General features: G+C 47.8%; 2 protein-coding genes across 4 annotated transcripts in view; one reads left to right on the top strand and one right to left on the bottom strand.

The window, feature by feature from the left end:
• The window catches only part of MAP3K13 (mitogen-activated protein kinase kinase kinase 13), a 107,525-nt gene extending 104,005 nt beyond the window's left edge, over nt 1–3,520 (top strand). Inside the window, exons 12-14 of one of the 2 annotated variants that reach the window (XM_064277713.1) lie at nt 257–327; nt 1,835–2,132; nt 3,024–3,520. In XM_064277713.1, the coding sequence (XP_064133783.1) occupies nt 257–327; nt 1,835–2,132; nt 3,024–3,125 (471 nt within the window). In that variant the 3' untranslated portion in view covers nt 3,126–3,520. Of the gene's footprint in view, nt 1–256; nt 328–1,834 lie in introns of both variants that reach the window. The other variant, XM_023551550.2, reaches the window with a different exon arrangement.
• A 5,319-nt stretch (nt 3,521–8,839) lies between these two features.
• Nucleotides 8,840–17,557, bottom strand: TMEM41A (transmembrane protein 41A). Of its 2 annotated transcripts, none has more exons than XM_064277790.1 (5): nt 17,344–17,557; nt 15,183–15,336; nt 12,281–12,442; nt 11,740–11,878; nt 8,840–10,582 (listed from the first exon to the last, which is right to left on the bottom strand). In XM_064277790.1, exons 1-5 carry the CDS (start codon nt 17,499–17,501, stop codon nt 10,362–10,364), a joined length of 834 nt encoding a protein of 277 aa, XP_064133860.1. In that variant the 5' UTR covers nt 17,502–17,557; the 3' UTR covers nt 8,840–10,361. The 2 variants fall into 2 exon arrangements, with proteins under 2 accessions (XP_064133860.1, XP_064133907.1); XM_064277837.1 differs by having other exon boundaries at nt 17,383–17,556.
• Between the last annotated feature and the right edge of the window lie 6,214 nt (nt 17,558–23,771).

Genomic DNA, 23,771 nt, shown 5'->3' with positions numbered 1-23,771 from the left:
GTCTTCCCCTCCCCAAGGCAAAGATAAAGTCTTGCTCAGCTCTGTATGTCTTCTAGCTTCTAATTCAGGGCCTGTCATCATGGGCACCCAGGAAGAGCTGCTAAATGAATGAGTGGGGATATACATGTCTGAAGATGACATTCAGCAAACTACTGCTACATGATTTTAATGATAATTAAATCTTTTGCACAGTGTGTGTGTGTGTGAGAGAGAGAGAGATGCTACAATAAAGCTCTTTTCTCCTTGTTCTCCTCAGAGTGGAGATGACTCCTCAGAAGAGGAAGAAGGGGAAGTAGATAGTGAAGTTGAGTTTCCAAGAAGACAGAGGTAAAACCAGCAAACACACATCATTGCTTTCAGGGCAGTCAGAAAATCCTGGTTTGCCACACCTCCTGTTCCACCACAGGTCACCTGACAGACACCTCACGGGGAAATTTGAACTCACCATGTTGGTGTTTCCCCGTTGCCACATTTTGGCAGCTGGTTTATGGAATAGCAGATCCTAGTTCATCATAATTCATTTCACAGGAACTTCAAGATGAAGAGTGTAAATCCAGATTCGAGGTTACAACTGAGAATACAGCCAGCAGTCTGTGAGAGATGGTCATCCTGTTTTATGGGTCATTTTATTGGTTTCATACATCATGTGACGTGTGGCTAGATGAGTTCTCATTTCGCCCAGCCTTAGCATCAGCTTCCTGCTTAGCCAGGGACGATAATGTTGCCTAGGATTAAAGGCCCACCTCTGCCCCCTGCTGCAGCAAGAGCTGTCCCTGTGTGGAAGTGGCAAAGAAGTTTTCCTCCCATGAGGCCTTTTCAGTTAATAGGCTCTTGGAGAGTGTGGCTCTAGGAATCCTCAGGAATTCCCTCCAACCAAGGATCCCTGGCCTTTTCAGTAAATGGTATTCTGGGTCCCCATGCTGTGCTCAGAGTTGAAACCTCCTCTCATTCCCTGATCTATTCGTGCCACATTGCTATTGCTGTCTCCTCGAACACAGTTCTCTCCTCTGCAGTGAGATCGAGCTTGAGTGAAACATGTCTTTTTGCTTTCTGAAGGCATTCTACTGGCATTGTGTTGCTTCTGGCTTCTGTTCCTATAACACACCATGAGTTCAGTTCACCTTAGGGCTTCCCACCTTTCTTTTTTGCTGTGATGCAAGTTAGTTTACATTTTCACCTCATGGTTTTGCTTTCTATATTATAATATGTCCTCCGTGTCTCCCTCTGGACTACCAGGCTTAGGAAGTTGTGTGAGTCTTGCTTTCATTTCCCTTCCCCACCTGGGCTTCCTCCATCTGGCCTCCTGATTGCCTCTTGTCACCTGTCCTTTTTTTCCCTCCTTCTCTTCCTCTTCCTTTCCCTTCTCCTCCTCCTCCTTTCCCTTCTCCTCCTCCTCCTTCCTCTCCTCTTCATCTTCCCTGGTCCAGTCATCAGCCAGGCTCAGATCATACGCCAGCAAAAACACTTCACCTGTAGAATCCATGACTCAATAAGAAGTGCACTGTCAAGTTGAATATTTCCACAGCATACATACGTGTACACGGTGTGATTAGACCTGCTGCTTTTTTTCAAAGACCAGTGGTAGACCGCTCCATCAGCTTTGGAGTAGAGTGTTTAGCCACATAAACATACAAACCAAATAAAAAGGGGGCTTCAAATTTCCCACCCTGTTGATTTGAAATTGATGGCTTCTTCCTACCTGGATTCGTTTCTCCCTCAGGGGAAGGAAAAACAAATAGAGAAAACTAGATGACTTCCCACTGTGGCTCTAACTGACAGATAAGCAAAGGAGTCCTTCTTGTGATTAAGATCCCCTGGTTCTTTGTGGTTTTAGGCCCCATCGCTGTATCAGCAGCTGCCAGTCCTATTCAACTTTCAGCTCTGAGAATTTCTCTGTGTCTGACGGAGAGGAGGGAAATACCAGTGACCACTCAAATAGCCCTGATGAGCTTGCTGGGAAACCTGAAGACCGCCTCGCGGAGAAGCTGGAGGACCTGCTGTCCCAGACGCCAGAGATCCCCATCGAGATTTCGTCGCATTCAGATGGGCTCTCTGACAAGGAGTGTGCTGTGCGCCACGTGAAGACACAGATGTCTCTGGGGAAGCTGTGTGCAGAGGATCGTGGCTATGAGGTGGGCCTTCTTCTCTCAGGGCTGTTCCCTTCCAAAAACAAAATACAACCTTGTGGATCACAACAGTCCAATCCCGTTGTGCATGGGGGTCACCATGAGTCAGGGGCCAACTTGATGGCAACCAACTACAATACCACCTTTTGAGAGGTAGAATAGCAGAGTGGGTGAAAGTGTATACCCTGGAATCGGACTGCCTAGATTACAATCCCAGCCTTTCCACTTGGTGTGTGACCATGGGCAGCCACATACCCGCTCTGTAGGTCAGTTTCCTTATCTATAAAATGAGTATGATAACAGCATCCCCCTCAGATGGTTCCTGTGAAGATTAAATGGGTTAGAAGATACAAAACACTCAAAACAGTGCCTGGCACATAGTCAGCACCGTACAAGGAGTGGGGGTGGGGCAGTATTGTCACCATCGTCACCATCATCATCATCTTTTAGGTCTTCTTTCTCCATAAGCCCCACAAGGACAGGATCCGGTCTCATTTTCTTTGTACCTCCTTACCCAGCACAGTGCCTGTCCTGTGAGTGGTGTCTAATACATGTTTACTGAGTGGTGGTAGAAATGAAATACGGTTTGATTTTTTTTTTAATTGTGTTTTAGGTGAAGGTTTAGAAAGCAAATCAGTTTCTCATTGAACAATTAATACACATACTGTTTTGTGACACTGGTTGCCAGCCTGTGTCAACACTCTCCCCTTCTTGACCTTGGGTTCCCCATTACCAGGTTTCCTGTCCCCTCCTGCATTCTCGTCCTTCCTCGTGGGCTGGCGTGCCCATTTAGTCTGGTATACACAGTTGAGCTAAGTGTGTTATTGTTTGTTTTATGGGCCTGTCTCATCTTTGGCTGAAGGGGAACTCAGGTTTGATTTTGCCTTGACTTTGCAGAATCCTATGCAGTTTGAAGAATCGGACTGTGACTCTTCTGATGGCGAGTGTTCTGATGCCACAGTCAGGACCAACAAACACTACAGCTCTGCTACGTGGTAATGAAAGAGCCCCCATGCTGGAGAGCACAGACTGTACCGCCTTTCAAGTCCACCCGTCCCCAGACTCTTCCACTCTCTCCCAGCTTTTTTTGTTGGGAGGAGAGACCGTCGCCCCATCTTTCCTACCCCTAGAAATGAGCTGCAATAACAGGGACATGAGACTTCACAAATCTCTGGAAAAAAAAAAAATCCAAATGAAATTAAGTCTCACTGAACATTTCAATCAAGAACGGCAGGGATCTATTTTGTTGAATATTCTAGCTACTGTAACATGGGTATTTATTTTTGTTTGACATTTTAACACTTTGTACTGTAAAGAGTGAACTATATATGATATATAGAGAGAGACACCATAATTTGTTGCAAAAAAAAAAAAAAAAAAGAAGAAGAAGAAAAGAAAGATGGATGGAATTTAGGAGCAACGTCCTTGGGAATTTGTGGGCCAAGAAGTATTATTGCTGCTTGAACAGGGACCAGGTCTTTCGGCCGTGAGTGACCAAGGAAGAGCCAGGGCAAGACAGATTGAGCATTTTAGAAAACAGGGAACTGCAAAAGAAAAGCAATTCCAGGTAACTTGGGAACAAATCACATTAAGTTCAACCAGCTTGTCCAGATGGATGATGGAAATGACCTAGAAAGTTTGGTGACCAGGTTCTTGAGAACCCAAGGTCCTTAAGGTCACGGCCTCTAGGAGGAAAAATGAAACCATACACATGGAAGCTGCCATTTTTTTAAGTTTTAAGCAGCATTTGGTAGCGAGACTTAGAGTTAGCGGTAAACCTTGCCCTTGGCAAACACATCCCTTTTTAATGCTGTCATTGTCATGACCTTGACAGATGTATGACCTTGACCAGTGTGATGACTTTTCAGATTCCAGTGCCATTTTCTCGTAGCTTACTTCCTTTCCACCTGCTGACCACTTCCTTTAGGACAAAAGAGAGGATATGAGAAAAGAGAAAATCTACAGCAGTGTTAGAAGAGCAAACGCATAATGTGTAAAAGTACGTTCTGAGAATGTGTCCGCTGAGCCGCGTGGAGATGGGATCACCCCTCTCTGGATCCAGGCTGCTGCCTCCCTCCCACAGTCATTGATTCCAACAGGAGGACAGACATTGAGGGCAGCTAGGACATGTGCCAGCCTGTCAATGTCCAATCGCAGATCAGCCCCCTTGGTGTTATGTGTTAACTCATTCTATCCTGAAAGGTGTAAAGTCTGGCTGCCATGGTCAGAATAGAGGCAAAATAAGCAACTTGCCTAAGGCAACCTCTCTCCCACCACAACATCATTCTGGCAAATGCTCTTTTTAAAAGGTATTTTACTTCGTTTTGGCTCACTAGAATCTACAGAGCGCAGTAGTGCCATTGTGAGTAATTGGATTTGGAAGTTAGTGGAAAGAACCATCGATGTGGAGCAGAAATTAGGAAGATTTTACATTGTCAAGGCACGTGGTCCTGCCTGTCTCCAGAATCATTAGCTCTGAAAAGCATCCCAAGGTACTTCACGGCGCCTTGGCTTTTAAAGGAAATTTTTATCTAGAATTTTATATACAAACAGGTGTTGGCCCAGCTCCAGCCTTTGTCTCTCCCAGGTAGGTTAATGTCAAACAATGTGTCTAGGCTCAGGACCTGAGATAGATGGCTAGGCTCTTACACAGCACATTGCATTTCACATTAGGAAAGACGAGCATACCGGTATTGAACTATTTCCAATGCAGATGAAAATGTTGTCCCTCCTCTGGGCTTCATGGATTGCATCCGCCAGAAAGGAAAAAGGCAGGAGGGAGTTTAAAGTGTCTTCTTTTGCTTCTTTGAGCCCTCCATTTGTTTACACTTTATGTTGAGACATTGATTTTGTATTTTGGTGTCTATAATTTATAGCTCTTAGCTAGGATGAAGGAAAATGTTTAACTTATACAGAGAGCAGTATTGTTTGCATTAAATTATTCCATTTTATATAAATTCTGTAGCTGGACTACATGGAAGATCTTAAGTTATGGCATTATTACCATTGTTATTTTATTTTATAATAATTATGACCATTCTCATTTTCTGTCGATCAGAAGGTGTGGTTTAGGGCATGGCACAGTGATTGTGTTTATGGCTAACCATGAATGACCTGATTTTATATGAAGGAATGGAAAATGGAACTGCCATTGGGAAGCTCCCTGGTATTTGTTTGAGTTGTATTCCCTACTTTTCTGTGCACAAACCACAGTCATCAGAGGGTATGGGCTCGGCCCTGGGGCCCAGCGCATACGTTGGGGCTTTGACTTGATCGTGAAAGCGCCTGGGAGGGAGGTGACTGAGTGAATGGACAAATAGTCCAAAAGCTGTAAACCTTCTCACATTTCCTATGAAATAAAATCATGGGACTACATTAGAAGCAAAAAGAGAATTATTTAATGCCCTGAAAGCATTCGATCTGCAGAGTTTCTGCATGGGTTGCCTGGGTTAGCTAGTTTCAAGCACTAGCAGCATAGCTTGTCATCTCTTTCCTCCCAGGTCCCACAAAACTGGCATTTTTTTTTTTTCCTTTTCCCCCTCCCAGTTAAGCATAGAAAGGAGACTAGATGAAGAGGGTATCACATAAAATGCCTAGCTGTGATGCCATCCCATGACAAGACTAGAGGAAATTTTAGAATGAGACCAGTCCCCTGGAGGATCATCAGGCTGGAAAAGACCCAGAAAGACCATGTTTTCCATCCTCTGTCTTCAGACCACATTGTACTGTGAATCTCTGGTTCATTACTCCTAGACAAGGGATGATTACCTAATAACGCAAGGTATGCATGGGCTTCCTTGTGCTTTCCATAGTGCTCAATTTCACATCTTTGATGTGGTGGAGCCCATGTGAAATTGTGCACTACCGATTAATAAGTAAACACAATTAAACCCATATATACCTCGCTTACCATAAGGCTGTGCGTACCTTGCTTACTGGCTAATCTGCCTCTGCTCCTAGAGATGAAGATGCTACAACTTATATCCTCCTTCTGGCCAACATAAGACCTTGACAACAGATCTTCAGTGTTGACAGACACATGAGGGTATTTATTACACCTTTCACCTGATCACCTGATAATTCTGATCAGATTTTTCAGCTCCCACCTTGGCTCTCTGTCGTGATAGTGTCATACACCTTACCTGGATTAACTGTTCTGAGCATGTTAGGGTGGTAGATAATGTTGAGTCTTCACTCGCTATAGAGTCAAGAGTTGAATAAAGTCCCATATTGGGCGTTTTTACTTTTGGGGGTGACATTTAAAAAGGGAAATATCTCCTCTATCCCAACCTTCACTGCCCGCCTTGCGATAACCAGGGAAATCATGAATCGATGTGTATTTCTTTGAGAACAACTCCACGGTCATCTGAAAAGTGTTGAACAAAGAGCTCAGGGAATTAACAGCTAATTCTTCAGTTCTGACCCTTGTACAGCCGTGCTTCAAGGAGCCTCATGGAACTGGGATTCCAGGCTTCCTCGCTGATAAATGTCCACACTCATTAGCATCTTTGACTTGTAGTCAAAGATAATGAGTTTTAGCTTGTGTCACAGGGGAGCATTTAGTTCTGATGTCATCTGTTTCTAGACCACGCTCACTGAATGACAATTCCTCTTAGAAGTGCTTAGCAGAGAGATGGAGAAGCCCGCACCCACTCTGCAATTATAATGGACATTAACATTTACTCCCATTGCAAGATCATGGGGCACTCAAGCTTTGGCCTACTCAGAAAGGTGAAGATACGAGCTCTGTTGTAAGACGATTCAGGGTGGCCTATTTGAAGGTCAGATATTTTAAAAATTTCAGTGTCACGGCCATCCTTCTATAATTAAGGACATTTTTAGTAGGATTTAAGTACTGGACATTCACTTCAGAACCTCATGGCACTAAACATCCCCTAAACTCATTGCCATCGAGTCGATTCCGACTCATAGCGACCCTAAAGGACAGAGTAGAACTGCCCCATAGGGTTTCCAAGGAGCAGTTGGTGGACTCGAACTGCTGACCTTTTGGTTAACAGCTGTGGCTCTTAACCACTACGCCACCAGAGATCCAAATTTCCCCCCTCTACCCTAAATAGACTGGGGGATTTCTGGTTTTCCTGGTACCAACCAGACTAATTTACACATATGCTCCCCCTGGGAGCACCGCCATCCTGGCGCCTCTGTGTTGATTAAATGATGTTCTCACCTTTTTCCACGCTTTCATCTCAATTCTCGTCCCTTTTCTTAAAACATTCCTCTCGAACTTCCTAGAACTGAATTCTCCAGAATAGGACATAATATTTAGAATCTGAGAAATTCCTTCCCTACTCCGTACGGTGTGCTATATTTGTTTGGCTTTTTCTACTAAACCCAAATACTACCAGTGGTTTAATACCTTTCCGAGCAGCAAGATTTTTCTTCTTGGCTGATTTTATAGAACAGAGCCTGAGTTATACTCACATCACCAGTGATAACAACCTTGTAGCCTGGCATGTCAAAATCACATTAGTCCGCTAGTTTGCATGTTACCAACTGATACTGCAAAGGTCTGTTCAAGCTGGAATGAACAAGGCTGCCAAGGGGAGGACCCCTGTGGGACCCCAGACCCTTCTCAGGGACAGGTGGCAGAAAAGGGAAGCTCTGATCACTGCTCTACAAACAGGGTTACCCCAGAGGAGTTGGGTTAAGGCTTACTGTTAGTTGTTCCGTGTCCAGGGTGTGAGGCCTGATTTTAGCCAAGCCCTAAACAGACAGTAAAGAAGCTTCTGGCAGAATACCAGGCCTGATCTTTAAAGCCACTTCGGAGCACTCCGGAACGCTGGCTCCTGGCCCCAGGCTGCTGTCCCGTGACCAGGTAGATAGGGTCCCCCAATGATTCAGGCCAGAGGGAACCCCAGCCAGAATGTGAGAGCTATTAGAAAGATATCCCTTATCGACCACATTGCCTGGGTGGCTCTCCACCTCCAGAGTGACTGCTTCCCAGGCTCTGCAAGTGGAAAGACCCACTTTGACTCTTTACAGCAAAGCTTGACTTCCCACAAACGTGGGGCAAATACATTTCTTCTCCGTGGTTAAGTCTGAACATGAACCCCCCCGTCTGTGTCCCCCGTGGTCTCCTGCCCCATTGCTTTCAGATGCTGGCTCCCTCTTTGTATTGAACACAATTGTACGGCAATGGAACAAGAACGACTATCAAACAAATGCATGGAATTAAACAAAAGGTGTTACTTCATTCTTTCCTGGTCGTGTCTTTTCCTGAAGGTACTGTTTGTGTCCTGGGAGCTGCGGTGACAAGTAATGGACTCTCAGAATTTGTCAGAGCTTTAGGGGAAGGAAGACTTTACCTAACTGGGTTTCTTGCAGCCAGGAAAGACAGGTGATGGTTTCTGTGGTTCTTTCGCTTCAGACCCAACCACAGAAGGAAGAGACAATCACCGGCTTTTATTACAGTCTCTTCTTGGTAACTGTCATAACCTCCACAGACCTTCTATTCTTCCCTGTGGCTTTCCTGCTGCCTAGCTTGTAGCTGTCCCTCCCTCATTAGTGACTCTACTATACATCAGCATAGAGGAAAAACACAAAAATGGAAACCTGGTTTCCAATGAGTAACCCTGGTAAGAAGCCGACTGAGAGTGGAAAGCTAAGACAACACTGATTTTCAACCAATCCTGATTCCTGTTGGCGAGGGTAGGTGAAAATTTGCAATGTGTGCAAGCAAGTACGACACAGAACACTTACATCCATTTATTTGGGAAACTGATTGCCTATAAACTCGTAACTGATAAGGCACATTGTTGCAAAACTGGGGGACGGAGGAAAATCTCAGGATCCTGACCGAGGGCAAAGGGCACGCACTTACAAAAAGCCCATTCCTCCTTCCCTTCCCCTCCACAGAACACAGAGCCACGAGTCCCAAGTCCAATCTGCCCCCTCCCTACCCGACTCTTGCTATCAAGACTTCTTTTAAAGAAACATTTTTTAAATGAACTTCTTGGTGTGAAAGGATTATACCACATCCCAAAAACACAGCTTGGGAATCCATTCTTCCTAACGAACATGAGTATTCCCAAGAATCCGTGTAGAACCAGAGGCCTAGATTAAAGCTCTTGGCAAGAGTCTCGGCCAAGCCAAGGAAACACCCAGCAAAGGATACCCACGGGCCAGAGTCTGGTGATGATGAGTTACTCCTGTGGGCTAGAGGATCACAGAGTTCACCAGGGCTGGCACTAAGGTCCTTCTGTCTTTGGAATCATTAACCCAGATCTGTGCCAACTCAGTACTACAGCTGCAGAAGCAATGAGGGCTACAGATAACTGAGATACAACGCAAGCAAAAATCAGAAACCAAGTGTTTCTTTCTGAATTAAGAGATAAGATTATGCTTCAGTTCTCTCGGCAAATGACAAAATGAAAAACATTCAGATGGTACAGTGACTGATATCCTAGTGTGCTGAATCCATCCTAGCAGGAGAATGTTGAAGAGACGCCCACACAGGAAGGAAAGATGAGAAAATGTACTGATGGTCACTGGATTCAGCTTAGTAAAGGGCCCTGCCCCATCCGATGGGTAAGAGTTTCTCCATAACATAGAGTTTGCTCCCTTCATACTGAGTAGTCTTGCTTGCAGTCAGCTTAATTGTCAGGACATGCAACCATGACGAGGTTTGCTACACACAGTCAGGTCAGTGTGTCTGAAGACAAACGGCATCACAGAAACCATTACGCATTGTTGGAACCATCTGGGAAGTCTGGTGCAGTTCGTCAGCTTGTTCCCTTGGCTCACGGAAGAGGTAGGCCACCAACAGAAAGTGAGAGAAGAAACACTCTCCAGTAGGCTAAGAGGAGTGACGTGGCTTCACGCGTCATCTACCCTAATGACATCAACGAGGGACTTACCAGGAAACCCTTGTCCCAACAGCCTATCGCTTCGAGAGGTGCCCTCCAGAGGGACAATCAGCTCAGGGCTGGAAAGGGGCAAAGACAACAGACTGTCCTGAGTTCCCCTGTAAGTCAGTAAGATACAGACAGGGTTTCCCAGAATGCCCTGCTAAACCAGGGTGAGTTTGAGAATGAACCTGATATAATTCACCTCCTAGAACATAAGTGTCTTTTATGACAAGACAGTGCCCACTGATGAGCAGTTTCCAAATCATGGGTTTAGGGTAATTAAAAAACAATGAGGGGCTTTAGAGGACCACACCCAGTTCATAAATAAGCAACAGAGTCCACAGATGTGACGGCCAGAAAATCCACATCACGTGTCTTTTTTACAATTCAGATAATCAGCAGTGCTTGCTTCATTCAAATGCAGGTGTTTCTGGCTAAATGTTTTAATAAGGGTCCCAGGAACTAAGGCCACCAGGGCAATGGCCAGCAGCTTAAGGACAGTTTCCCAGGAGAACAGGGCATCCAGTGAGGTAAGCGTTGACAGGATGGAGCCTGTCTGCACACAGATGAAGTTGTAGGGGATCAACCCTAGAAGGAGAAAAAGGATAAGAGCCTGTTACTGGGACTGGGAAAATCACCTTTCAAAAAGGTCACCAGGAGTTCAGAACAGGGCTCCAGGGTTTTGTCTGACTCCTGACTCTAAACCTTTCCTTTTCCTTTCCACCCCTTCCCCTCCTTTCCTCCTTTCCTGTATAACCTGACTTATTCAAAAAACAAAAAGGGACTTGAAGTGGTTTACAAAAATGGAGAGCCTTTTTAAATAGTAAGATAAAAATCTTAAAATAATTTTAAAAGGCAAAATGAGCACAGAAGAATAAGTCGTGCAGTACATTTAGTGCAAAAATGTATAAGGTTCACCATTTGCTAGAGGTGGGCCCCAAATTTGGTTCTGAGAGTCCAGCAGCCACGGTAAAGAGGGAAACCCCACCATCATGCAATTTACAGTGTGCGTGGAATAAAAACAAACCAGGTTTTTAGAAGAAGTGCTGCTTTTCTCGGAGCCCTGGTGGTGCAGTGGCTAAGAGCTCAGCTGCTGACCAAAAGGTCGGCAGTTCGAATCCACCAGCTGCTCCTTGGAAACCCTGTGAGGCAGTTCTACTATGTCCTTCAGGGTCGCTATGAGTCGGAATCGACTCAACGGCAACACGTTTTTTAACAGGGCTGCTTTTCGCGATCTTTGCTGTCCCTTCCCTTCTCTAAGAGGTCATCGGACCCACTGGATCCCGAGTCTAACTGGTGGCTGGGCAGGCTGGGGGCAAGACAACCCCATTATTCGAAACGGGTTCTCGGACTCTGCCCCAGAGATTCTGGTGAATTGGGTCTGGGTGAGAGCCCATGAACCTATACTTTAAAAGACCCCACCCCAGAGATTCTCACTGGTTTGGGACTACTGATAACCCAATCCATTTCTACAGCAGATGAAACCTCAAGATCACAGAGCATTCAAGGTCACATGGCTTGTCAGATGGAGAGTTGGGACAGACTGGTCTCCAGAGTCCTCCCAAACCTACTGCCACCTGGGTCAGCCACCAGCTGACAATCTCCATTAGCTAAGGTGCTGAGACATTCTGTCTGAACATACGTATGACCAGAGTCATCTGTGGGTGATCTCGCTTAGGTTTAGGATCTCAGCGTCTCTCCACACAACAACTCTGAGGACCCACACCCACCAAGCAGCAGCTTACCGAGAAGAACAGAGAAGAAGAACTGTACAATGGGGATGTTCAGAATCGGGGCCGACAGATTCAAGAACCAGTTCGGTGTCATGGGGAAAAGTCTCAAAAACAGTAAGAAGAAAAACAAACTGTTTCTGTTCTCCTCCACCTGCAGCCAAAGAGGACAAGGCCATTAAGAAGCAGAAAGAGGGCCCAGGTATAAAACCTGCCAGTGCCAGGTGCCACTCTAGACATTCTGCAGAGTCTGTCCGCACTCTTCCAACAACCCTCCACAGTAGAGATGGCTCCCCATTTTAAACTGGGGTACCCGAGGCTCAGAGAAGTCAAGAACTTGCTCAAAGTCACAGAGCTAGTAATGGTAGAGTGGGGATTTGATCCTGGATCTATCTCTCCTGGAGACATCTAAAGAACCCCTGGGTCTTAGGTTCTTGGTCTGAGAGACACTTCCGGAGGCAGGACAGGGGAGCACTGTAGAAGTCCTGCTCCTCACTCCCCTTGGGCCCACCAGGGGCTCGATGGGGCCCAGCATGGCACATGCCCCCTCCCTTACCTTCCTCTGCAGCAGGGCCACTTTCTCAGGGAAGTAGGAGACCACCAGCTGTTTGCCAAAAATGCCGGAGAGCAGGTAACAACACGTGGCGCCCACCGAGGTCAACACACAGCACAGCAGAAGGCCCAGCCACGGCCCAAACAAGGCACCAGCTAAAACATTCTACAAAGAGAACACACTGTGAGCTATGGGAACATCTGGCAGTCGCCGGCCACCAAGTCCTGAAGCCAGAATGGTCTTCCCAGCCAAAACCCAATTCCTTTGTAAAGTGGTGAATGACAAGTGATGAAAAGGCTGAGAACTACCATCCTGGCCTCAGATGCTTTCACCTTTAAAGTAGAGATAAAGATTAAAACCTCAGCGCGCAGGAGAAAACCGAACAGGATAATATGTGAAGAGCACCCAGCCCGCCACGTGGGTTACAGTAGGTCCAACAATCACTGGGGCCCCAGGGAGGTAGAAATGAAACTCACAAGTTATTTTTACTATTTCAAATGATGAGCACAAACCAGGAGCTTTCCCTCCGTAAAGTAACACGAAATGTCCTGTTCCTTTGCTTTCTGCTGGAATTCCGTCTGTGTGGTAAGCTCCACGTTGACCAGAGCTCTAGCTGACACTTAAACAATTCTTAGATTGACAAAATGGGAAAGTGAATGAATACTTCCTAAAGGCAGTATGTCTGGTAGATGTCATCCTGCCAAACATGGCACCCAAGAGAGAAATTAAAAGGGGAATCTGCTGAGTATCTATTGTTGTTGTTAGTTGCCATCAAGTCAATTCCAGCACATGGCAACCCCATGTGTGCGGAGTAGAACTGTTCCATAGTGTTTTCAGGCTGTGACCTTTCAGAAGCAGACTGCCGGTCCTGGCTTCTGAGGTGCCTCTGGGTGGGGGGGGGGGGGGGAGGGGGGGTTCGAACCGCCCACCTACCTACTATGTGCTAAGTGCTTGCCTATCTGTTTCATTTTGTCCTCACTACAACCCTGTGGCATGGTACTACTACAGCCCCGTTTTATAGGTGAGAGGCAGCACAAGGCAGAGCCCAATTCACCCGAAGGTCTGGGTGTGAAGCCCCCAGGTGCAGCAGTGGCTCTTTGCCCTGGAGCAGGATCATCTCATGAGGGAAGACAGGGTACAGGGGCGACCCCGAGCAGTCAGCCCTCAGCCTCCAGCCCCGCCGAGCTTCCCTGTCTCTCGGCATGGACATTTGGGTTTTTCTTCCAGTTTCAACAAAGAATATGCACCAGCGGATCCAGCCTAATCCCAGGGTAGAGACAAGAAGCCAGGGCAAGGGAAAGAAGCAGGACAGAAGGAAGCGCTAAGGGCTTCCTGCTTGGTCGTTCACGCATTCAACACCATGTGCCGGGCACTATCCCTGTGCCGGTCCTCTGCACCCACCTTTTCAGTTAACCTTCCCATGCACAATCCTAGGGAGTGAAGCAGCAGCATCTCCATTTTTCAGATGAGGAAACAGCTGGAGAAGTTACGAGGATTGACAGTGGTCACACAGCTGGGATTCACCCCCACCAGCCACATATGAAACAGCTCAGAGTGCTGCTGGGAGGCGGGCACACATCTTTCACGTAACCTGAGACAGCAACTGATGAGAGGTATGTGGCCACCGGAGCGCACACCCAGGGCCAACACCACAGCCCCCAGAGCCAGTGTGTGTCGCCTGGGACATCAGAATCTCTTGTCCTCTCTGTACCTGAGAGACTTCTGAGCCTCATCAGCCCAACGTCGCCATGAACCACTTTTGTTCATAACCACACATTAACCACGGCACTTCCCTGGGCCAGGCAAAAGAATCCAAAGGCTGAGCCTAAGGAACAGGCCCTGCCCTCAAGGAACTCACAGACTAGTGGAGAAAATAGATTAAAAAAAAAAAAGAACAATTAAAAACAGTGCCAAAAACAACCTAAGCATCCATCGACAGACGAACAGGTAAACAAAATGTGGTATATCCATACAATGGAATGCGACTCAAACATAAGGAAAAATGAAGTCCTGATACGTGCTACAGTGTGAATGAACCTTGAAAACATCTGAGTGAAACAAGCCAAATACTGTATGACCCCACTTATGTGAAACAGGCAAACGTACAGAGACCACAGCTTATCAGTGGCCACCAGGAGAGAGACGGAGGGAATGGGGTAGATGTCGCTCAGGGGCTCTGAGTCCCGTTAGCAGTGGTGGGACCATCTGTGGTCAGGGATGCAGAACGTAATCAATGTGGTCAGTGTCACTCAACTGTATGTGTAAAAACTACTGAATTGGCAAATATTTGTTATATATATTTTTACCACAATTAAAAAAAAAAAAATCACGCCAAAATGCAGAACATTATAAGAACTCTGAGGAGGATGCGTTCACCCAACCCAGTGCAGATGTGTGTGTCAGAGACGGTTTTCCAGAGCTATCGCTCCTTAGGGACAAAAGCAGCACATGGAGAAGAAAGGCAGACCCCAGCCAGTCCCTTCTCACCCTGTTGCTTTAAAACCAAAAAACTCATTGCTGTCGAGTTGATCCTGCCTCATAGCAACCCTACAGGTCAGAGCAGAACTGCCCCAAAGGGTGCGCCTGGTGGATTTGAACTGCTGACCTTTCGGTTAGCAGCCGAGAGCTTAACCACTGCGCCACCAGGGTTTCCCATGTCGCTTTAGACTGTCACTTAACCTCTTACCACTTGTTTCCTTGCCTTTGACACGAGGATCATGGTGCCCACAGCAGAAGCCTGTTGTGAGGATTAAATGAGGCCACACAGGGAAAGCAAAAAGGACAGTGCCTGACCCAGGGGACACTGTCAACAAGTGGGAACTAGAGTCATCTGTCCTCGGGTCTGCATGATCACAGGACAGAAGGCGGTTCCCCAGCAGGCACAGATGGAGCTCAGGGCACTGACCAGGAAGCTGGAGCCAGGGATGGCAAAGGCCTGCTTGTAGAGGTAGGCGCTGCCGAAGAGCAGAAACACGTAGGCCTGGTGCTCCTTCCGGTACTCTCGAAGGGTCTCGGAGAGCTCCCGCAGCTCCGCCAGGTCTGAGGGGAACCACAGCGACCTGGGGATTTGGAGAAGCAGAAAGAAACAGGAGTTCGTGTCAGCCTAGTGACTAAGAAAGTCACTCGCTGTTGTTTTTTCTCCAAAGTAGATTTAGCCACCTGCCCATCCTCTGATCTGCTGGGACACACATATGAGGCCAAGATGATGGGTGACAGAGGCAGAGAGAAGGGCCCTGGTTTGGAAAAAAGAGACCTGGCCGAGCATCCCAACTCTGCTACTATCCAGCTGTGTGACCTTGGGCTGGTCTGTATGTTGGGAGGACAGTCTGCCTCCATGTTTTCTGTCTGGGCTGCTGAATCAGAAGCCTTGGGCCCAGAATATCCTCTGATAAGGAGGCTGGGAACTGGGTCTCCCTCTCTTACAGTCCCTTCTCCTTACTGAAAAAGTCTTTCTCCTGTTCTAGGCACACAGTTAACTTTCTGTCTCCTGCACACCTGCAGGTACCACAAGGCACTTGGGCAACCATGCCTCCATATATGTTCTCAGCTGGGAAGAAATAGGGTCTCTCTCGACTGTGGCGTAAGAGGGGCAGGCGTGGAACACCTGCGCTGCCCAGGCCACAAGGGAGACTCACTGGCCACGGGAGACCAGTGCCCACACCTGAAGTTGATCTCACTCTGTCTCCTGTGAGTAAAGGGTTTACCCGTTTGTTGGCAAGCTTGAACCCTGGTATGACACCCTGGGACTTGGTTTCCTTATCTACAAAACGAAGGACTGGTGCTGGACAATCACTAGGCTCCCTTTTAGCTCTCACACTTTATGATCTATCTTGAAGAAGCAAATGGATTCATTTCCAGGCAAGTACTAAAAGTCTTACATTTCCTTTCTTCTAGGGTACCACCCCCCGACCCCTGCAAAAAAAAAAAAAAAAAAAAAGCTTTAGCTCAAGAGCAATTCAGACTTCACTCTGCTTCTGAGTTACTAGGTAAAACAACTGTTTTATCAGTCACAAAAGCCTCTCCAGGAGAGCGTATCTGTCCCACACCATAAACATAACTTTCTTCGTAATAGGTCTGGGTTTAAACCAGCCCTTTCAAACAGCCTGTTGTTTCATCGTATTCTTATTCTGGTCTTGGGGCACTCCAAATCCTGTTCAAAGGTGACAGTGTAAAGGCTACCTTGCCTCTGCGATCTGAACAGCGCCTGAATCTATCAGTGATCAATTATGAGCTAAACGCTCCTACTTCTTATCAGAATTCTTCTCTCAGTACGTCTGACTCCGAGAGCAAAGCCTGCTGGACTAGGGCAAAAGAATACAGTCAGGAAAAACCACTGTCCTGATGTTCAAACTTCAGTAACATCCCCAAGGGCACAATGCTGGGTGCCAGGCTCACTTCCAGGCACTCTGTCTGCAACACTCAGACAAACCAGCCCCGCAGGCGTCTGCCTCCTGCCTCATCCAGTGGTTCTCGGCAAGCGAGAAGCTAAGACAGCCAGGAGGAGGAAAGATCTGATCATGAATTCGTTAATAATTCAAGGTCATCCAGGCAACACGTCTCCTGAAGACGAATGCCTTCAAGTCCCAAGGGCAGACCTGACTGAGGTGGGAGGGAGGGCTGCGGGCGCTGGTACACGCGGGGTGAGTGTCGGCCGGACATGGGGGTCGGGGTTGGAAATAGGGGGCAGGGCTGGAAATGGGGGGCAGAGCTGGAAATGGGGGGCAGAGCTGGAAATGGGAGGCAGGGCTGGAAATGGGGGTCGGGGCTGGGACTGGGGGGCGGGGTTGGAAATAGGGGGCAGGGCTGGGACTGGGGGTCGGGGCTGGAAATGGGGGGCAGGGGTGGAAATGGGAGGCAGAGCTGGGACTGGGGGCAGGGCTGGAAATGGGGGGCAGGGCAGGGCTGGGAAGACAGGGAACCCGGCTCGGTTAAGGTGCCCACCCACCCGACCCGCCCCAGACCGGGTAGACACGGGCCCGGACACCAGACCCGGCCCTCCAGTCCCGGAACCGAACCCCATATCCCGGCCCGAACCCGAGTCTCCAGTCCCCAGGCCCATCCCGGACCTGGCTCCCTTCCTGAGACCTCGCCGCCCGGCCACGAACCTGCCGCCTGTCTCGTCCGCCGTGCCCACTCTCGGCCCGCGGGGCAGTCGCGTCGACAACAAGTACAGGGCGGAGGTGCAGCCGGCGAAGACCAGGAGGAGGCCAAGCAGGGGCCGCATCGCCACTGCTGCACCGCGGCCCGCGCGACCCGAGGAGCCTGCGCCGGCGCCCGGCCCACGCTGAGCGCGGACTAAGCCGGCGGAGCAAGATCGCCGACGGACCGGGGCGGGGCCCGCACCAAGCCCCGCCTCCGGGCCCAGGCCCCGCCCCGGGCCGGGCTCCGCCCCTCCGCCCCAGGCTCCGCCCTCCCTGTCTCCAGGTCCGGACTCAGGCGAAAACCTGTCTTCCCAGCACGTCTGTCTTATTCTGCCTGTGTCTTTTTTACATTTATTTCTCTCTCTTCATTTATTCACGAGGCATTGAGCACCCCTAGGGCCAGACTCTACGCCAGCGCGGGGAGCTCCAGGGGTGAATGAAAACCCTCCCCACAACGAGCTTGCAGTCCCCTTGTCCGGACACCCTGTCCACGACCAACTGGAAGACAAGCAAGTCCAGATAGTGTAGAAGCAGAGTTCCAATCAAGGGCCGGCTCGGTCACAGTGAGGAGGGAATAATCAGAACTACCTTTCCCTGAGCGGCCATACAAGCCAGTTATCCCTCATCCTACACCAATAAATCCTGGAAGGTAGGTGTTTTTGTCTTTATTTATCAGATGAAAAATCTGCTTGTCAGAGATTAAGTGACATCCCCCAAAGGAGAGCCAGGATTAGAACCCAAGTCAGCCTGGATCCGAAACTAGAGGCCCTTATGATGCTGTGCGGATTCAGAGATGAGGTGAGGTTTGGGCTGACCTTAAAGAAAGGGAGATGTCCGCAGCAGAGGAAAGAGGCCAGAGCCCGAGGCCCAAGTAAGCCCAGGTCCAGTTTCAGTGAAGCCCAAGGCTCATGAGAAATAGTGAGAAGTTGGGGACAGGCTGGAACGCATTGAAAGGAAGGCTAGGAGATGGAATTTTTAATACTGTAGATGGTGGGACATCAGCAGAGGTGCTTAACCAAGAGAATGATTCAGCTCCCTCTTAGGATGTTGGCTCTGGCAGGCAATTAGAATGCTTATTTACAACTGTCCTGGCCAGAGAAAATGCAAACCTGAGTCAGGACCAAGGCTGTAGGAAGGGCAGGGGACACCAACAGGTTGGAGGAGCTGAGTTGTTGGGACGTGTGCTTGATTATATGGAGGAAAAGACAGAGAGGGCTCCAAAGTGTGGCAAGTCTGGACATTTGAGAGAAGGGTTCTTGTCATAGCATTCAGTGCAACCATTGGGCCAAATGGGGAACACCTGTCAGAATTAGAAGTGTACAAGGTCCCAGCAATGCCGTTACTGAGAATTTAACCTACAGATATGCCCACAGGTAGACAAAGATGTATGTTCAAGGGTATCCTCTCAGCTTTGTTTGTGATAGTAAGAGGCTGGGAACTACCTAAATCTCCATCAGTGGGGAACTGTTGTTGTTAGGTGCCATCAAGTCAATTTCAACTCATAATGACCCCATGTGACAGAGTAGAACTGCCCTATAGGGTTTCCTAGGCTGTAATCTTTGCAGGAGCAGATTGCCAGGTCTTTGTCCCTCAGACCCACTGGGTGGATTTGAACCACCAACCTTTCACTTAGCAGCTGAGCAGTTAAACGTGCCAACAGGAACTAGCTAGTTTAATTACGGTATATTCACCAGAGGAATATTAGGTAGTACCCTGAAAGAGTCAACTCTATACATCCTGATATGATGCTAAGATAAAAATCGAACACGTTTCTGGACAGTGTTAGAGCATACGATGACTCAGTTTTAAAGAAGTAAAGAAAAAAGGATATACTTTATCTTTTCAAGATACTGAAGTATTTATGGATGAAATGATTCAATGTCTGGGATTTGCTCCTAGTAATGGGATGGGGTTTAGTGAGTAGGGGTACAGATAAAACAAGATTGGCCATGAGTTGATACTTGTTGAAGCTGGGTGATGATGGGTATGGGGGAGGTGGATTTTACACCGTTTTCTCTATTTCTTGTCTACATAGGAACAAAAGTATCTAGGAGAGAAGTCCACAGGCAAGGAAGAGAGGGTAGGTGTCTTCATGGAAATGGGCTGCGACAGGGGTAGGGGGTGGACTGTGTTACTCACAACTGAACATGCTTCCATAGGGCTCAGAGGATAATGGAGAGCTCATTTAATAAACATTTCCTGAGCACAGACTGGAAACCCTGGTGGCCTACGGGTTAAGAGCTACAGCTGCTAACAAAAGGTCGGCAGTTCAAATCCACCAGGCACTTCTTGGAAACTCTACGGGGCAGTTCTACTCTGTCCTGTAGTGTCGCTATAAGTCAGGATCAACTCAGTGGCAATGAATTTGGTTTGGGTTTGGGAGCACAGAGTATATGCCAGACACCATGCCAGGCTCACGGCCCCTGCCTCACAGAGCTGACAGTCTAGTGAAGAAGACAGACAGATTAATCAAATAACCACACACATAAATGTGAAAAATCTTCCATTTAAAAAAATGGGGGAAATGGTCCCAGCCATCCATTCTCATTTCTCCTTTCAAGCCCTCCATGACACCATATTAATTTGTGCCTCTGACAAACTCTCCCCTTCATCTGGCAAATCTTCTGTACCTGCCAAATCCTGACTCTTCCATCGACACCCAGATCAATCATCACGTCTTCTGAGAAGCCTTCTCCACCCCGGTGCTCCCCAAGGTATGTCCACATTCCTCTTATTGCAAATGCTGTGCCCCAGTGTCGTTAGTCATCTCCCCAGTAGACAGCAAACATTTCCATAAATGAGACAATGTCTCATCTTTCTCTTTGTCTGCCCATCCCTAAACCCTGTGCTTGGCTTATAATTGGCACTTAATAATTGTTAAATTAATGGATCAGGTTTAGTGAAGAAAATGATTTGTTTGGTTTGGTACATGTTAACTTTGAGATGGCAAAGGAATAGAAACCACCTACTGCCATCAAGTCGATTCCAACTCATAGTGACACTATAGGACACAGAACTGCCAAATCGGGTTTCCAAGGAGCGCCAGTTGGATAAGAACTGCCAACCTTTTGGTTAGCAGCGGTAGCTCTTAACCACTGTGCCACCAGGGTTTCCGGCAAAGGAATGTAGGAGAGGAGAAAGTGAATGGGAAAGTAATGTTATCAAGCCTGTGTCAAATGGAATAGAGTAGTGGACAAGAAAGCAAGACTCCTGGACTCAAGGACCTCGCTTTTCCTTTGATGGGGGAAGAGCATGGAAAGAAATATAATAAGCAAGCAAAGAAATAAGGCAGAAAATTATAGAGCACAAGAAGTCCTGGTAGCGCAACAGTTAAGCACTCAGCTGCTAACTGAAATGTTGGTGGCTCGAACCCACCAGCAACACCGAATGTGCAGTTCTTCTCTGACCCACATGGGGCGGCCATGAGTCGACTCAACGGCACCTGGGTTGTTTTTTGTTTTGTGTTGTTTCGTGGAGGGAGCTGAGCTGAGTCAGAGATTCATGGCAGAGCACTAGGGTTAATGAAGGCCCGTGAACTCTTATTGCTGAAGGCTCCAGAGCTGCCCTTGTCACTGCCCTTCCTGAGGGCTGGTGATTCAGCTCTTCCCATGTTTCCATAAATCCTCACTCTACTCCTCAATAACCTCTCCGATAGAATTTGGGTTAGTAGAGTAGATTTCTATTCCTGGCATACCCAGCCTCCCTGATGAAGATGAGGTTCTGGAGGAATGAGAGCATGGGGCAGGGGTCCAAGGGTAGGAGGTTCTAATTTTAGGATTTTGGAAACAACACCGTTAAGTGTGTTGATGTGGAAATAAGGGTGGTGATGAATCAACCCCTCAAGTCCCTAATCCCTAAGGAGGAATTAATTCCATTCTGTTCCAGACATTTATTGAACACCTACTTTGCGCCTAGCACCATGCTAGGTGCTGAGAGGCACAGAAAAATAAACAGCTTGTGCTCTTCCGGAGCTCACAGTCTTGGGGGCGTTACAGACACATAAACAAACCTATTACAATATGGTGTAATAAAAGCAGTAATGGAAGCAGGTACAGTCAGTGGCAAAGGGAGTGGTGGAAGGGAGTTATGGAAAAGAAGACAGGGGAGGACTCTGAACCATGGCTTAGAGGCACCCAGTAGTGTGGCAGGGTCCCGGGAGGCTTAAGCAGTAGTGCTGAAATGGGTAAGAGGGCAAAATCTCCTCTTCTTCAGGGCAGATGGATTTGCTAAGGAATGGTGTTGGAACCATGTGGAAGATGCAGTTAAGGAGTGAAGAAAGAGCCAACCTCTGTTTTTCCCTGGGATCCTGGGAAATGGCCTCCAGAGCTAACGGGAACAATAGGAACAAAAGTCGACAGGCAAGGAAGAGAGAGGGCAGGTGTCCTCGTGGAAATGGGCTGTGACAGGGGTCGGGGGTGGACTGTGTTACTCACAACTGAACATGCTTCCATAGGGCTCAGAGGATAATGGAGAGCTCACTTAATAAATATTTCCTGAGCACAGACTGGAAACCCTGGTGGCCTACGGGTTAAGAGCTACAGCTGCTAACAAAAGGTCGGCAGTTGAAATCCACGAGGTGCTCCTTGGAAACTCTATGGGGCAGTTCTACTCTGTCCTGTAGGGTCACTATGAGTCAGGATCAACTCAATGGCAATGGGTTTGGTTTGGGTTTGGGAGCACAGAGTATATGCCAGACACCATGCCAGGCTCATGGCCCCTGCCTCACAGAGCTGACAGTCTAGTGAAGAAGACAGACAGATTAATCAAATAACCACACACATAAATGTAAAAAATTACAACTTAGCAAGCGCTATGAAGGAAAGGTACGGTGTACTGTGTAGGGAAATGAGATCCAAGAAGGCTTCCCAGAGGAAGTGATGATTTTGAGCTGAGATCCAAAGGATGAGCAGGAGATAACTGGTGAAGAGGACTTGGGATTCAGATTGACATATTGATGAAGAGAAGGGGGGGGAGACAAAGACAACAAGAGACAGAGTCAAAAACTCCAGGGCCTTAGGGGAAAGATTTTGAGAAGAGAGTGACTGTACCTGTAACTGTCTTCATTACTCCTCATCACTGTTACAGGAAACCAGGGCTCTGAACCAGTTCACTTTGGCTCGACACCCTGCTGAGAATTTTCATTTTCACCCCAGATATCGTGAATCAGAATCTATGTTTTTAACAAGATCCCTGAGTGATTCTGTGTGTACCGTCAGGAGATCGTGTTAAAACGTAGATGTATATGTAAGAGTCACCCTGGGACCTTTGTTAAAACATCGGTGTATACATAAGAATCACCTGGGAATCTTGTTAAAATGTAGATTCTGGTTCATGACATCCGGGGTGGAGATGAAAATTCTCGGCAGGGCGTCAAGCCAAATGAACCAGTTCGAAGCCCTGCAGGAAACACACCGAGATTCATCTCTACTCCAGTGAACTGACTTCCTTCCTTTACTCGTCAATTCACCCATTCCACAGACATTTATCCAAGGCCCACAGTAAGCCAGGTACTGTGTTGTTGTTAGTTGCCACTGAGGCAGTTCCGACTCACGGCGACCCCGTGTGTGCAGAGTAGAACTGGTCTTTTCAAGGCTGGGTCTTTCAGAAGCAGATTGCCAGTCCTTTCTTCCAAGGCACCTCTGGGTGGGTTCAAACCGCCAACCTTTCAGCTAGTAGTTGAGCACTTATCCGTTTGTGCCACCCAGGGACTCCGGCACTGTGCTAGAAGACACTAAAAGAGGGGCAGAGAGAGACCCCCTGGCCCAAGCAGTTTATAAATTGTTTAAAATGCTTTTCCTGGCATTTTTCATAAGCCGCTGAAAAGACCCAAATCTAAATTGTGTTGTAACCTCCTGCTCACCAAGCATGGGGAAAAGGGCAAAGAAGTAACTGTTATGCTCATCAAAATACTGGGCCGATAAAAACTCTAAAAAGAAATCAGGGCATACAGCACACTGCCCTCTCCATCCAGTTGCCAAGGAAACGGGGAAGAAGGGGAAGGATAATAAACTGTCCAGTGGGCAGGAGCATCGCTGAGCTTTATTCATGAGTTAGCCATTCACTGCTAACATCCGTGACTTCAGATGTAAGTCTGTAAGCAGGTGTGCCACACAGGAGTGTATTTACACACTTACACAACCTGTGAGCTAGAGTCCATCTCTTTAAAATAAGGGCTGTTCTCACAGAAAGCAGTGAAGAGCAGGCCCTGAAGATAGGATGAGGTTGCCGGGTCTGTGGCACTCAGGAATCCCAGGACCCTTCCTGCAGTGGCCACAGCTGGGGCTGGGTCATGCCCACCCCTCTGGCTCTGCCCACACTGGGCGTCTGGCCCCAGGGTGTCCCCCCTGGGTTCT

The sequence above is a fragment of the Loxodonta africana genome, chromosome 1, assembly GCF_030014295.1.
Source record: "Loxodonta africana isolate mLoxAfr1 chromosome 1, mLoxAfr1.hap2, whole genome shotgun sequence".
In the NCBI taxonomy this organism is placed as follows: domain Eukaryota; kingdom Metazoa; phylum Chordata; class Mammalia; order Proboscidea; family Elephantidae; genus Loxodonta; species Loxodonta africana.
Note: the sequence above shows the minus strand (reverse complement) of the source record. Positions and strands in the feature narration are given on the sequence as shown.